This window comes from Microcaecilia unicolor, chromosome 2, assembly GCF_901765095.1.
Source record: "Microcaecilia unicolor chromosome 2, aMicUni1.1, whole genome shotgun sequence".
In the NCBI taxonomy this organism is placed as follows: domain Eukaryota; kingdom Metazoa; phylum Chordata; class Amphibia; order Gymnophiona; family Siphonopidae; genus Microcaecilia; species Microcaecilia unicolor.
This window is the reverse complement of record NC_044032.1, coordinates 227,939,679-227,955,743: the sequence shown is the minus strand read 5'-3', so window position 1 is coordinate 227,955,743 and position 16,065 is coordinate 227,939,679. Positions and strand designations below refer to the sequence as shown.

Genomic DNA, 16,065 nt, shown 5'->3' with positions numbered 1-16,065 from the left:
TTAGTTGGTAAATTTTTTAGGTCAATCTCAGTTATGTCCTCGCCGTTGCGAGGCCCAATTGACCAATGTTGTTGTTTTGAGTGAGCCTGGGGGCTAGGGATACCCCATCAGTGAGAACAAGCAGCCTGCTTGTCCTCGGAGAAAGCGAATGCTACATACCTGTAGAAGGTATTCTCCGAGGACAGCAGGCTGATTGTTCTCACAAACCCGCCCGCCTCCCCTTTGGAGTTGTGTCTTCCCTTGAAGTGTATTGTCTTGCTACATACTGGACTGGCCGGCTCGAGCCGGTTTCGGGCGGGAAGACGGCCGCGCATGCGCGGTGCGCGCGGGCGCGCGAGGGCTAGCAAAGGACTTTGCTAGTGAAGTTTCCGATTGGAGGGGCTGCCGTGGACGTCACCCATCAGTGAGAACAATCAGCCTGCTGTCCTCGGAGAATACCTTCTACAGGTATGTAGCATTCGCTTCATCTGCTGTGCACATTTAATTCTGCCATTCTAAAGTGGGTTCTGTGAGACACTATTAATGGGAAAACGTTTGCAGAACCTCAGAATAAATTACTTTGAAAAGAAAAAGTAATTAAATAGATTTTAAAGCACAGTGTACTTTAGAGCAGCTGTGGGCTGTTCTGTTGGAGAAGACTTTAAAGTCTCTGAGTTTAAAACAACAATCTCAGTGGTTTGGTAAATGAAAGAGTCATACTCAGATTTAAAAAAAAAATCCTTAAAAAATGATTTGTGGGAGGGATAGAATAGGGTTAAATAATTATACATTTTTTTTTTTACTGGGGAAAGCTAGATAGGGAAGTAATTCTAGAGTTATCTAATAAGATTACTTTAATAATTGAATTAGGGTTTAGGTTTTTTTAAAGTTTTTAAAGTTCAGTGTAGTAGGTACCCTGGACCTGGTTCCTGATTCCATCATGTATAAGGTACCCAACGATAAAAGAAAGGAGAAGACCCGAAGAAATACAAGAAAGCTGGAAAAGATAGCTAAGTTATTTAATTCAACTATACAACTGCATAGAGGACTGACACACATGAGACTAGCTAGAGGGACAAAACCAAAAAGATATATTTAATACTTACCTGCTCGTTTGATGAAGAACCTGAAAAGTAAATAAAAACAAAGAATCAATTCTTTACTAATTAGAGGGATCTTAAATTATTGTTGTTAAATGCATGTTTAAATATAGATTTTTGCTTATTTCAAAATTTATACTTATCTGATAGGTTTCTGTTGTGTTCAGAACTGCATTGGTTTGAAAGTCTATGGAGAAATAAAAGATATTGTCAAACAAAGTAGTAATTTTATGTTGAATTAATAGTTTTCAATACATTTATTTAACTTTAAAGGTAAAACATCTGCCTGACAGCATTCTAGGAGGAATGTCAATGCCACTTTCTGACCCATTTTTTCCACCAGGCTCACTTTCTTTTTAGTTGCCAGATTCATAGTTATGAGTCTGGCAGCTAGGGAGTCCCACTTGTTGTTTTTATTATTATTTTATTTATTTATTGTATTTATCAAAATAACAAGCATGGAATATTTCATAATTTGAAAATAGACGAAAAAAACAATATACCAACATTATCTAAAACTAAGGAAAATTACCAGTATTTAGCCCACAGTTATAGGGGGGGGGGGGGGGGGGAATCAAATCAGGTAATTAAATAAACACAGGAAGACATCTTTCAACACAAGGGTAGCCACATGAACAAGACCTAAATCTTAAGACACAGCATCAGAACCCACTAGCACATTAACCCCTTCTCTAGCCACAACAAATTCAACTAACACTTAGCAGGAAATTTCAGGTAACGGAAGAATCCTTGGCCTAATGGCCAAAAATTCTTTCCTGCGCATCAGTGTCACCTGAGACAGATCAGGAAATATATGTATATTTGAGCCACAGAAACTGTTCATTAAGATGTCAGAAAATACAACTTCAAAACATAGTCTATCATGCTCCAAGGCAAAAGTCACTAGGAGAGTTGTTCTTGCTTTTATAACCTCTACAGAGCTTTCTAAAAATGCTGTTAAATTCAGATTTTCCGAGCCATGTAAAAAAATTTCCATTGGAGTAGAACTTCCTGGTGGTGCTCCATCTCTAACAGAGAAACAGTTGGAGATCTGGGAAAATTAAGAACATAAGCATTGCCATACTGGGACAGACCGAAGGTCCATCAAGCCCAGTATCCTGTTTCCAACAGTGGCCAATCCAGGTCACAAGTATCTGGCAAGATCCCAAAACAGTACAATACATTTTATGCTGCTTATCCTAGAAATAAGCGGTGGGTTTCCCAAGTCTATCTTAAAAATGGCTTATGGACTTTTCTTTTAGGAAGCTATCCAAACCTTTTTAAAACCCTGCTAAGCTAACTGCTTTTACCATATTCTCTGGCAACGAATTAATTACACATTGAGTGAAGAAACATTTTTTCCTATTTGATCTACATTTACTACTTTGTAGCTTTGCATGCCGCTTAGTCCTAGTATTTTTGGAAAGAGTAAACAAGCGATTCATGTCTAACTGTTCCACTCCACTTATTATTTTACATACCTCTATCATATCTCCCCTCAGCCGTCTTTTCTCCAAGCTGAAGATTCCTAGCCGCTTTAGCCTTTCCTCATAGGGCAGTTGTCCCATCCCCTTTATCATTTTTTTGCCCTTCTCTGTACCTTTTTTGAGATGCAGTGACCAGAATTGCACAGTATTCAAGATGTGGTCTCACCATGGAGTGATACAAAGGCATTATAACATCCTCATTTTGGTTTTCCATTCCTTTCCTAATAATACCTAACATTCTGTTTGCTTTCTTCGCCGCCGCTGCACACTGAGCAGAGGGTTTAATGTATCATCAACAATGATACCTAGATCTTTTTCTTGGTTGGTGACTCCTAATGTGGAATCTTGCATCACGTAGCTATAGTTCGGATTCCTCTTTCCCACATAAATCACTTTGTACTTGCTCACATTAAATTTCATCTGTCATTTGGATGCCCAGTCTCTGTCTCAGATTGTTCTTCCTCAACTGATTCTTCACGTACTCCAGCTTTCATACCACCAACAATCTTTCTTTCACAAAAGATAACTCAAGCTGTTTCATCTCCAGTAACTGTTCCTCTTGCCCTCCGAGTTTGTTTTCTTGTCTCAGCAGTAACTCTCCATACTCCTCTGCCTTAGAGTAGATAGTTCCGGTATCAATTTTAATAGCAGTCATTGCTGTTTTGAAGTTACTGTCCATAGTTCTAATACTACTACTACTACTATTTATCATTTCTATAACGCTACAAGGCATACACAGCGCTGTACACCATACACACACAAAAAAGACAGTCCCTGCTCAAAGAGCTTAGAATCTAGATAAGACAGGTAAACAGAACAATTAAGGGGAAGGGAATAACTTGGTGAGGTTAAAGGACAGGGCAAGTGAGTAGTGGTTAGGAGTCAAAAGCAGTGGTAAAGAGGTGGGCTTTAAATTTGGACTTGAAAATGGCCAAAGACGGGGCTAGACACACAGACTCGGGAAGTCTATTCCAGGCGTGGGGTGCAGCAAGACAAAAGGAATGGAGTCTAGAATTAACAGTAGAGGAGAAGGGGACGGATAAGAGAGATTTATCTACAGAATGGAGTACTTGAGGGGGGGCGTAGGGAGAGACGAGAGTGGAGAGGTACTGGGGAGCGGCAGAGTGAATACACTTATAGGTCAATAAGAGAAGCTTGAACTGAATACGGAAGTGGATAGGGAGCCAGTGAAGTGATATAAGGAGGGGGCTAATGTGAGTTTAGCAACTTTGGCGGAAAATGAGTCACGCAGCAAAATTTTGGACTGATTGAACAGGAAAGAGATGGCTAAGAGGGAGGCCGGTGAGAAGCAGGTTACAGTAATCAAGATGAGAGGTGATAAGAGTGTGGATAAGGGTTCTGGTAGAGTGCTCAGAGATGAAGGGATGGATTTTGCTAATGTTATAGAGAAAGAAACGACAGGTTTTGACAATCTGTTTAATATGAGCAGAGAAGGCGAGAGAGGAGTCAAAGATGACCCCAAGGTTACGAGCTGATGAGACAGGGAGAATGAGAGTGCCATCCACAGAAATAGAGAAAGGGGGGAGAGGAGAGGTAGGTTTAGGGGGAAAGATGAGAAGCTCAGTTTTGGCCATGTTAAGTTTTAGATGACGTTGGGACATCCAGGCAGCTATGTCAGATAGGCTGAAACCTTGGACTGGATGTTGGTTGAGATTTCAGGGGTAGAGAGGTAAATTTGGGAGTCATCAGCATAGAGATGGTATTGAAAGCCATTAGATGATATCGGAGCCAAGGGAAGAAGTGTAGATGGAGAACAGGAGAGGACCGAGAACAGAACCCTGAGGTACACTGATTGGTAGAGGGATAGAAGTAGAAGAGGATCCACGAGAGTGTACACTAAAGGTGCGAAGTGAGAGGTAGGAGGAGAACCAGGAAAGAACAGAGCCCTGGAATCCAAATGAAGACAGCGTATCAAGAAGTAGGCTGTGATCGACTGTGTCAAAAGCGGCGGATAGAATAGAGACCTTTGAATTTGGCCAGGAACAGGTCATTGGAAACTTTTGCAAGTGCAGTTTCAGTTGAATGAAGAGGGTGAAAGCCAGATTGGAGTGGGTCAAGAACAGCATGAGATGAGAGAAAGTCAAGACAGCGACGGTGAACGGCGCGTTCAAGTAATTTGGAAAGGAAGGGGAGGAGGGAGATGGGTCGATAGTTGGAAGGACAGGTAGGGTCAAGCAAAGGCTTCTTCAGGAGCGGTGTGACCACAGCAAGTTTGAAGGCATCAGGAAAGGTCGCAGTAGAAAGAGAGAGATTGAGGATATGACAGATAAAAGGGGTGAGAGTAGGAGAGATAGTGTTAAGAAGGTGTGTAGGAATGGGATCAGAGGAGCAGGTAGTTCGTTTTGAGGAGGAGAGAAGATGAGATGTTTCTTCATCAGTGACCTCAGGAAAGGAGGAAAAGGATGGAGGGGTTGAGGAAATAGGGGAATGGACAGGGGGAGGGACAAGGGGAAGGAGAGGTGGGGTGGTTTGGTAGAGAATTCAAGATTTATCTTTTTGAACCTTGTCATGGAAGAACTCAGCTAGGGTTTGGGGAGATAGTGAGGGGGGAGTTGGGGGTGGAGGCACCTTGAGGAGAGAGTTTAGTGTGGCGAAGAGAAGTCGAGGGTTTGAGCCGAGAGAATTAGTCAGCTGGATGTAGTAGTCTTGTTTGGTAAGCAAGAGAGCAGATGGGAAGGAGGTCAACATGAACTTTAAGTGTGAGAAGTCAGCAAGGGTACGAGATTTTAGCCAGAGGCGTTTGGCGGAGCGGGTACAGGAACGTAGGTAGCGGATTTTAGGGGTTAGCCAGGGCTGGGGTTTGGTATGTCTTATAGGACGGGGCGTGAGAGGTGCAAGAGTGTCTAAGGCAGACGATAGAATATTATTGTAAGAAGAGACGGCGTCATTGACAGATTTGGATGGTGTAGTGGTAGAGAAGAGGTTCAATACATTGGAGGATAGGGTAGTAGGGTCGATGGCCTAGAGATTCCTAGATAAGTTAGTTAGGACGCGATTAGGCGGGAGGAAGTTTAAGAGTAAAGGTTATTAGATGATGGTCAGAGAGGGGAAGATTTGAAGTAAGGGAATTGGAGGGAGAGCAGTTATAGGAAAAGATAAGATCAAGACAGTGACCATTTTGGTGGGTAGGGGAAGTGGAGCATAGTTTAAGATTGAAGGAGGATGTTAAGGTGAGGAACTGGGAGATGTAAGAGTTGGAGGGATCATTGGCATGAATGTTAGTCGCCAAGGATGAGGGAGGGGATGGAAGGATCATGAAAGAAGGAAAGCCAAGCGTCAAAGTCACAGAGAAAGGATGAAAGGGATTTATCAGGGGGACGATAAATAACTGCTATTCGAAGAGGCAAAGGAGTGAATAGGCAGATGGAGTGGACTTCAAAGGAAGAGAAACGGAGAGACTGAGGTGGCAGAAGAGATTGAAATTTGGAAGAGGGTGAGAGGGTGCAGGGTAATAGACCAACACCACCACCGTGGCCAATAGGGCGAGGAGTATGGGAGAAGAGGTAACCACCATGGCAGAGGGCTGCGACTGAAGCAGAGTCTTCAGGGGAGAGCCAAGTTTCAGTTATGGCAAGCAGATGGAGGCTACGAGAGATAAAAAGGTCTTGGATATAGGAAAGTTTTTGTTGCAGATGGAGCGGGCATTCCATAGGGTGCATAAGAAGGGCAGAGAAGAGGGAGGGAGGAGAGGAATAGAGATGAGATTGGAAGGGTCACGGTGCGACCTGCACAAATAGGATGAGGGTTGGTAAGGGGGACCAGGATTGGGATTGATGTTTCCAGCAGACAGAAGAAGATGGAGTAAGAGAGTGCGGAGGAGAGTGGGAGAGGAGTGGCGATGGAGGCGACGAAGGTGAGATGAACTCAGAAAGGGGAAGGTACAATGGAAGGGATGAAATGTTGAATGCAAAAAGCAAGGAGGGAGGAAGAGGACAAGAGAGATGGTGAGGTAATATAATCAACAAGGGGACATAGAGACATATTTTCAAAGCACTTAGCCTTCCAAAGTTCCATAGAAACCTATGGAACTTTGGAAGGCTAAGTGCTTTGAAAATATGTCTCAATGTGTGATTGTAGTGTACAGGGGCTTCGGGTGGAGGAGGAGATTGGTGCGTAGGAGTAGATTGGGAAGGGACAGTACTAGGAGGAGAATGAGAAATGGAGCCATATGTAGTGATTCAGGCAGTCCCAAGTGCTAGGTAACAGTCATGAAAAGGTGCGGCATGGGGCAGCAGGGCAGATGATGCAGACTGGACCAATGGAAGCAGGCCGGAACAGAGGATGATGCAGGCTGGAACAGAGGATGCAGGAGGGAGCAGATGTTGCAGGCTGGATCAAGGGATGCAGGCTGGAACAGGATGATGCAGGCGGGAGCAGATGATGGAGGCTGGAACAGAGGATGCAGGCTGGAGCAGGTGATGCAGGCTGGAGCAGGTGATGCAGGCTGAGCAAAGGACGCAGGCTGGAACAGATTATGCAGGGTGAGCAGATGATGCAGATTGAGCAAAGGATGCAGGCTGGAACAGGGATGCAGGCTGGAACAAATGATGCAGGCTGGGGCAGAGGATGCAGGCAGGAACAGATGAAGCAGGCTGGGGCAGAGGATGCAGATAGGAACAGATGATGAAGGCTGGAAACAAACGATGCAGGCAGGAACAGATGGTGCAGGGTGGAGCAGGGGGTGCAGGTAGAGACTGATGATGCAGGCTGTATAGTTCTTTTTACCTTGAGCTCCTCTTCAACTGACCGTTAGAGGCAGCTATATCAGATAGAACAGGTAGGAGAGAAACCTGTATAGTTCTTTTTTTTTTTTTTTTTTTTTTCGGGATCCTCTTCGACTGACCGTTAGAGGCAGGACAGTGGAAGTGTAATCAAAGGTTTCACTACACAGGCCTGGGCCTGTCAAAGCCTCTAAACCACAACAGCTGGTCTTTTAATTTCCCCCAACCATAAGCTGTTACCTCCAGAAGCTCCAAACACCCCTCCTCCAGCCAGCTGCACAGTTTTTCCAACAGTCGAGCACTCCACTGAACTTTACTACGTTACTGTCCCTCCTTGGAGGGCAACACCACCAACCTCTTGGGATGAGGAAACCCCATTAACAAAACTTACGTTCCTCCATTAACAAAACGTATATTCTGCCATATATCTTATGGTTCAATGCAGATTACATTACAAAAGATTCGGACATTACCAGAAAATACAGCATTCCTTCATCACGTTCATATACACTTACTAACTAAACCGAGAAGAATAATATAATACCCTAATCTAATCATTAGTATTCAGAATATATTTCTTGAATAAAGAAGTTTGATATGTTTTTGAAATTGAGTGTAATTTACAGCAGAGAGCAAAATTAGTTAAAACCTCTTTATCAAGATTGGCTGCTGCTGGTTTGCTTCCGGTGGGGGGGGAAGGGGGGAAATCTCTCATCCAGGCTAAGCGATGCCCGATCTGCACCGAGGTCTACTGACCTCACTCGTTGCTTCTCCCGAAGCAGGTTCCGTCGTCCCATCATGGCTCGAAACGGCTCAACCGTGGAGCAGCCGGAGCCAAAGAATAAGTTCTGGCAGCCTCTTTTCACTTCCCCATGCTTAACCCGCTGGTAGAAGCTTCAGCATCCCAGCACCAAGCAGCAGGGAGGAGCAATGATTTCACGCGTCTGCTCCCGACGCCTTATTGATTTGAGAATATCATGCCTACTTGTCCTTGGAGAAAGCAAAGTTACTTATCTACAGCAAGCATATATTCTCACATCCTTCCCACCTCCCCTCCATCTTCTTAGCTTTAGTATTATACCGCTGGTCCTGTGCTTGAGCCGTTGGGCGGCAAGTCACTCGCGCATTTGCTGTGGGGGCACTGCCTCAAAGTTTTTAAAGTGACAGTGTCCACATCGGGCTGTGTGGATGATGTCGCCCACATGTGAGAATATATGCCTGCTGTCCTCTGAGAAATACCTGCTACAGGTAACTATCTTTGCTTTCTTTGCCTTCTGTGTCTCTCAAAGCGCAGTAGGCTGTGGCACAGAATGGATCTGGAGCCTCCTTCATTGTTATTTTCCTTCATTACCACCTCTGTCTCCTCCTCACATTTTCCAGTCGCTGGGGAGTCAGGCCCCCGATTTCTCCCCAATTTCCGTGGAGCTTGCCCACCAGTTTTAATGACGTATAAATCCAAATTTTATTTTAGAGGCTTAGCTTTAACTATCTTCTGCATTGTAGCAAAAACCCAGGGGTTTGTTCTGCAGCAACAATTTCTTTAAGGGGTCACTTTCAGCAACAGCACATTGGAAAGACAGTGCTCCTCTTACTCATGTCTGGCTGTCTTTGAAGACCAGCAAATTTATAGCCACACATATGGGTCACAAAACTATACTTGGTGATGAATTAACTATTTCAGAGTTCTCTGGAAAGGGTAGTCTTAAATAGGCTATAGCTCAACTACAATTAGTGCAGAATGGTGTGGCTAAGATTATTACTGAGGGTGGAAAGTGGGAAAGACCTCCTTAATTTTTTATATTATTATATTGGTTTCTAGTCCAGTTTAGAATACTTTTTTCAAGATTCTCTATTTGGCTTGTAAGACAGCAAGGTCGGAAACCAGTGTTTTTCCCAGGGCCATTTTAATAGGTACGCCAACTGTCTAACTTTCCCCTGCAGTTCAGCATCTCTCCTTCCCCTTCTCCCTGCTGATGGTCCAGCATCTTCCTCAGTCTCTCAATTCCCTCCCTCCTCCAATGTACCTTAAAACTTGTCGTTACTTCCAGAAGGCATTGGCAGTGGTCAGCTATTTACACCAAACTGTTTGCGCCGCCTCAGAACCTTCTCTCTGATTCTGCCTCCTGTATAGGTGGAATGCAACAGAGGAAAGACTCTGGTGTTTGTCATGAGCTGTGTATGTGAATTACTGCTCACTGCTGGGGGATCCCTTTAGAAGTGAAGACAGTTTTTAAGTTACACTGGGAGGTGGGCTTTGAGAGACTGGGGAGATACTGGATTGCCAGTTGGGGAAGGGAGGGAGAGATACTGAATTTCAGGTGCAGGTGAGGGAAGTGGAAGAGAGAGATGCTGGACCATGAGTGGTGGTGGTGGTTGTGGGCCAATGGGAGGGAGAAAGAAAGAGGCTGGACAATGGGAGGGAGGCTCTTGACCATAGGGGATGGAGGGAAGCGAGAGGAAGAGGTGTTTAAACCATGTTAACACAGGGAAGAAAGGGAGAGATCTGGACTTTTTATGCTGGGAAGGCTAGCAAGGAAGAGGGGGAGAGATGCTGGACAACAAAGGGAGAAGACAGATGGAGAGATGCTGGACAGGGAGGAGAGAGGAGACTGGGGGATTCTGGACATGAAGTGGGACAGAATGATGTTGACTTTGGGGGGTGGGGGAAGAGAGACTGAGGGAGAAAATGCTGACTTTGGGGGGAGGAAGAGCAAGAAAGAGAGGAGGATGCTGACTAGCGGAGGGAAGGAGGAGTGAAGGGGAGATTCTGACTGTGCAGGGAAGGAGAGATAAAAGAAAAGTAAATTGGGGGAGGGGAGAAGCTGCACTGTTGAGAGGAACAGGAGGAGACAAGGGGATGTTATGGAGGTTTGTTGAGAAGATGAGTAATAGGAAGATGGTGAGTACAGGAAATAGAAATGTTGTAATGGAGAGTGGGTGACAGAAGGCAATAAGAGACTGAGGAGGTGTGTGAGAGCAGAAATGGGAGTGCTACGGACTGAGAGAAGGCAATGGAAAATTCATAGGTAGGTGAAAGGTAAAAAGACAGAGATGGAAAACTGGAGGGTGAGAAAGAGGTTGAAATCTGAGTGGACAGAAGAAAATAGAGAAAGGGAGGAAGTAACTAAAAGGGAACATGAATATAGCAGAAACAAATGAGGGAATGGAAGAAGACAGGATAAAGGACAGCAGTCACTGGAAAGAGTTAGTAAAAGAGAGAAACTGGGACCAACATAATTGGGAGGAAAATAATGCCCAGACAACAAAGGTAGGAAAAAACTATCTTAAATTCATTAACTAGAATATGTTAATGTTAGGAAATGTGCATCAAAGATGTCTTTTGTATTTTGTTCAGTACAAGAGGAAATGCATTTCTATTTTTATTCCTGCACTGTTGCAGAACGTGCCAAGTTTGACTTCTTCAGGTTCCCAGTTCAGTTTTTATTGGCAGATTTCTGTTTCTAATTTCTTGGTAAAGTATATGAATCTGCTCATAGTTCTGGAATATTGTTTCACTTTCATACCACTTAGGTGCTTTCAGCATTAGTTGTGAATTGTTCTTAAAAGCCTTATATAATTATAAGAAAACTAATGTATTTTATCTTGAAAATGTTTTAGTTTAATCGATTGGAATAACCCTGTGATCGTTAACAAGCTGTACAAGGTGTACTTGGGGGATATACCACTGAAGACAAAGGAGGTAAGAATAAATTTCTCATTTTTAGGTCTTATTGCCTTCATGGAGAAAACTGTAATTATGTGTTCTTGCATCAACTTGTGTGATTTGGTTTATAAAAATGAAAAGGGGGTGGTGAAGAGATGCATTCCTTGCAGTCCTTGGGTTGCATAAAAGTGCATGCTTTCTGACACCGTGTGTACTTTTTACGCTTGGGGTAATTTTATAAAAAACTTTTATGCGTAGAAAGAGGGCATTTGGACCTACCTCTTAATTTCCTTTTTTATGGGTCCTGCCGCACCAGTCCAGATGAGTGAGTTATGTCCACCTGCCAGTAGACTGAGCTGTTTACTTCACTCCCCTTTTATAGGGGGCTGGTAATACCTTCAGCTCCTCAGTATCCTATATCAAAGCTAAGACTACTGAAGCCAGTTCTCATGATAAGTAGTAGAAGTTTTGGTTTCCCAAATCATTCTCAAATCCAAATCTGATGCAGTCAAGATGATCAGTTCATGGTCACAAACCCAGGAATGAGAATTTTATACAGTAAGTAAAATATCTCCAAAGTGGGCTTCAGCCTATTGCTTTCTGCATTTGTCAGACTGGGAACCCTTGACTGCCATGGCTTCCATGGGTGGGTTCTGGACTGGTCTGGCAGGATTCAAGGAAAGGAAATTACCAGGTAAGTGCAAATTTCCCTTTGCATATTGTTCATACCAGACCAGTCCAAATGAGTGGGATGTACCTAAGTTCTACCCAGAGCAGGCAGGAGGAAGCCACAGTAGTTCTTAGAACTCCCAAACCTAAGGTGTTGAACTTCCAGACTTAGATTTCCAGGCTGAGGCGCTTAGAGAAGGGGTGCAAGTAGAGGCTGGGACATTGTCCTACCAGTAGCCTTTGGAAGACAGAGTCTAGCTCTGATGGCGTGAGCTTACCAGCCCTTTGGGACCTGCTACCTCTTGGTGATGTGGTCGAAGGTAATCATCTCCTTGAGTTCTCCTGGAATTGATGCCTTAGAAGACCATAAATAGAAAAAAAAGCCCTCCTTTTCAAAATTTAGAGAGACCCAGGCACTTAAACATCTCAAAGGTGACCAAGGAATTGTGTTTTTGTCATCAGAAGTCAGAAAGCCTGATTCTGTCAGAACGAAACACCACCTTTAGAAGGGGGAGAGTGTTGAGCACAGACATATCCTTTCCTTTAAAATTACCCTAGGAGACCAATCTTTGTCTCAAGACCTAAGAGATGCTAATCTGCTAGGCTTGAGAGGAAGGGAAGGCTGAACCCTCAGGAATGAACCCAAGTTCCAAATAGCAGTCTTTCAAGCTTGACTCCCCAGAAGAGAGTATCCCATTAAGAACAGAAGTGGGAAAGCTTTTTTTATCTGTGTTCCAGAGCCAGTCTCCATCTTCTGTGAAAGTTGTGAGTTTTATCTTCACTCTTATCTCTTGTGGAGGTAAAAGGCTGAAGAAATAGACCTTCAAGGGGTATAATGCCCACCCAAAAACCCAAGTTGCAGAGGCTTCAAACTCCAACATATGTCTCCAATGCAGTCCTTTTTTTGAAAAACCAAGGATTGTTTCACCTGACACTAAGTATCCTTGGTCTGTTGTCCTATTCGCCCAACAGCCAAGACTGTAAAAGAGAATGGAAGGGATCTTTCATATGACCGGGGGAAAAAGGTGCAGATCTAGCAGAATAGGTGACACACCATCAAACCTACGAAGTCCATAAATTAGTCTGGCAGCAGTTTTCTGCAACAACTGCAAATGATTATTCAACTTACTGGTAACCCCGTGAATACAGTGACTTGCAGTAGTCCAACTGAGGCAACAGGACAGCCTGAGCTAAGATCCTAAAGTCTTCACATTCCAAAAATGACCTTATTACTCACAGTTGTTTGAGTTTAAAGAAGAATCTCTTACTGCTTGTTGTAAAACTACAATTTGTGAATCAAATTTCTTAAGATTTATCTAGCTGTAAAAACGTAAGACTCCAAATCGTCCATCTTTGAGACAACTAGCTGGAAAAAAACAGAACTGTTGTACAGGACCTTTTAGCATAGTCTCAGTCCTCTTAACCACTTTCCAAACATCATATAAAGATACATGTGAAGCTTCAACTTCTTCCGTTGAAGCTTCATGAGGAAATTCTACAGGTTTCAAGGAGAAACTAGGTAAAATGGACTATGGCTCTGGCTTTTCCAATGCTATCTCTTTCCTACTGGAGGAAAAACCACCTTGGGACACACCTCAAATGGGAGATAAATGGGAAGGGATGGGTGGTTGAGGGGAGTGCCTCTCCCCAGAACTTAATCCTGACTCCATACCAACACTTGTAGAAGGAGATAAGACATCATGATTCAGACGCACTAGGTGTTTTTTAACAGGACCTGGAGTAGGCTTTCCTCCAGGTCCTTGGAAAGCCAGGACCTTGGCTTTCCTCTTCCCCCATGCTCACAAAATCCACAACCAAAATTTCCAGGCTCTACCGGGGCTCACAAGGGACCTTGCATGCCTCTTAGGCTGTGCTCTGCGACTGTGCCACAGGAAACTATAGGCTTAAGTTCCCGAAGCCAGTCCCGAATTGGTGACGTCAGCAGGACCGGGATGATCCCAGGAACAGCACAGGCACAGTAATCCAGAGAAGCCCTTCAGGTGCCTCTAATCTCTCCAGTCATTCTCCTCTCCTTCTCCAACAAGTCCTGGAAACTGCAGGATTAAGTCCCTGGCACTGATCCCGCGTTGATAACATCAGTGGGACTGGGATGATTCCAGAAACAGCACAGGCGTAGTAAATGGAGAAGCCCTTCAGGTGCCTCTAATCTCTCCAGTTACTCCTTCTCCCTAGGATGGACACATTTTCTAATGATAACTGTCAGCATAGGGGTTCCACACCTGTAGAACTCTGGCTACTGTCGAATTATCTTGTGCTGATTCAGTCCCAAATTGCCAAATAACTGAATTTACTACTCCCTTGATCAACCAGTTACTAGGGCCACAGTTGGCCCAAGGGGAGAGAGCCTGAAACTGTTAGGGACCCAGGATACTGAATCCAGGAATATCTGGTGGTAACCCTGGGAGGGAATGTCCCTGTGTATCCATGTGGGAGATTACTAAGGCCTTCCATCCTGCTTAGGGACCCCAAGAACAAGTAGACACAGAACCCTTTTTTAGCCCAAAACCCAAAGCCTAAAATTGCCCCCAAAGCCTACAGAGAGGGTGAAGGAAAGCCCCTTGAGTAGTGTCCAACCTAGTGAGAAGACGCCACATGTTTCCTTGAAGGAGCAGAGCCATAACACAACAGTTTGTATTGAGAAGGGGTCCACCTCAGTCAAACTTTCTTGAGGAAGGGATGGAGCTTTGAGAATTGTATTTCTGTTGGTCTCTGAATTTGGACCGGGACCAGTATTGGGAGAAGGAGGCTGAGGAGAGGGGACCTTTCATAAACACTTTAGCCAGCCTCTGAATTTTAATCCCTAAATTTCCAGGATTTGTTCAAAAGAAATGGACTCTTGAAGAGGATGAAACTGTACAACCCATTCAAAGATTAGAACATAAGCATTGTTATATTGGGTCAGACCGAAGGTCCATCAAGCCCAGTATCGTTTCCAACAGTGGCCAATCCAGGTCAGAAGTACCTGACAAGATCCCAAACAGTAAAACAGATTTTATGCTGCTTATCCTAGAAAAAAGTAGTGGATTTTTCCCAAGTCAATCTTAATAGTGGCTTGTGAACTTTTCTTTTAGGAAATTATCCAAATTAAAACCTGCTAAACTGCTTTTACCTCATTTTCTGGCAACAAATACCAGAGTTTAATTACACATTGAGTGAAGAAATATTTTCTCCGGTTTGTTTTAAATTTACTACTTAGTAGCTTAATTGCATGCTCCCTAGTCCTAGTATTTTTGAAAAGAGTAAACAAGCGATTCACGTCTACCCATTCCACTCCACTCAGTATTTTGTAGACCTCTATCATATTTCCCTTCAGCCGTCTTTTCTCCAAGTTGAAGAGCACTAGCCCCTTTAGCCTTTCCTCATAGGGAAATCGTCCCATCCTCTTTATCATTTTCATTGCCCTTCTCTGCACCTCTTCTAATTCTTTTTTTTTATTATTTATTTATTATGCATTTAAAAATATTACAACTCACAAAAGAGATGATAAGAAACTTACAGAAAATTATTAATTACTAAAACAAACAATAATGTCTTAATTAGACAAAAGGAAAAAAAAAATTACATTACTTCGACCAAGAAAGTTGTTTATAACATGATCCAAGAATCAGAGAAAAAAAAGATAACATTAGTAAACAGAAACTAAATGGAAAAATAAACTGTGTATATTGCTCTCCAATACTTCTTCTCTAGCCTACCTTATGCAATGTGAGTCTGGGAATCAACTAATACCACTGGTTCCTCTCTACTTAACAAAAATTCCTCTAATTGTTTTGGTTCAAAAAATTGAAATTGTTTAGATTGATATAATATACAACAAATACATGGAAATTTCAAAACAAAATTAGCACCAAGAGCCAGGGTCCTCGCTCTAAAAGCCAGGAAAGTCCTGCGTCTTTTCTGGGTTTTTCTAGAAAGGTCAGGATAAACTCTAATTTTAGAACCAAAGAATAGGGAATCCAAGTGTCTAAAGGAAAGTTTTAGAACTGCATTCCTGTCCATTTCAAAGGCAAAGGTTACCACCATAGTGGTTTTTTGAGTAATGACTTCCAACGATGACTCTAAGAACGCTGTCAAGTTCATGCCTTCTCCTGTTTGTGATTGCAAAATTTCTCCGTCTCTCTTTTTCTTAAATTGTAAATATTGTACTCGCACAATAGGGGGAAGTGATTCACTTGGCATTCCCAAAGTATCCACTAAGTATTTCTTCACCATTTCAATCGATGGTATTAATGGGGAACGTGGAAAGTTTGTTAATCTCGAATTTAATTTCCTTGCTTGGTTTTCCAAGTACTCCAAGCGACGGAACGTATAGTTCCGATCTCTAGTTGTAGCCTGACCCAAAGTTTCTAAAGTTTGTAACTTTGTCCCCATTTGATTTAATTGGGAAGCTTGTTTGGTGGTAA

The 16,065-nt window shown here is 43.2% G+C and overlaps 1 protein-coding gene across 2 annotated transcripts in view; it reads left to right on the top strand.

Moving 5' to 3' along the window:
• ECPAS (Ecm29 proteasome adaptor and scaffold) overlaps window positions 1-16,065 on the top strand; it is a 318,939-nt gene that overhangs the window by 96,933 nt on the left and 205,941 nt on the right. For both annotated transcript variants that reach the window (XM_030193760.1, XM_030193758.1), the window contains exon 8: window positions 10,927-11,008. In XM_030193760.1, the coding sequence (XP_030049620.1) occupies window positions 10,927-11,008 (82 nt within the window). The remainder of the gene's footprint in view (window positions 1-10,926; window positions 11,009-16,065) is intronic.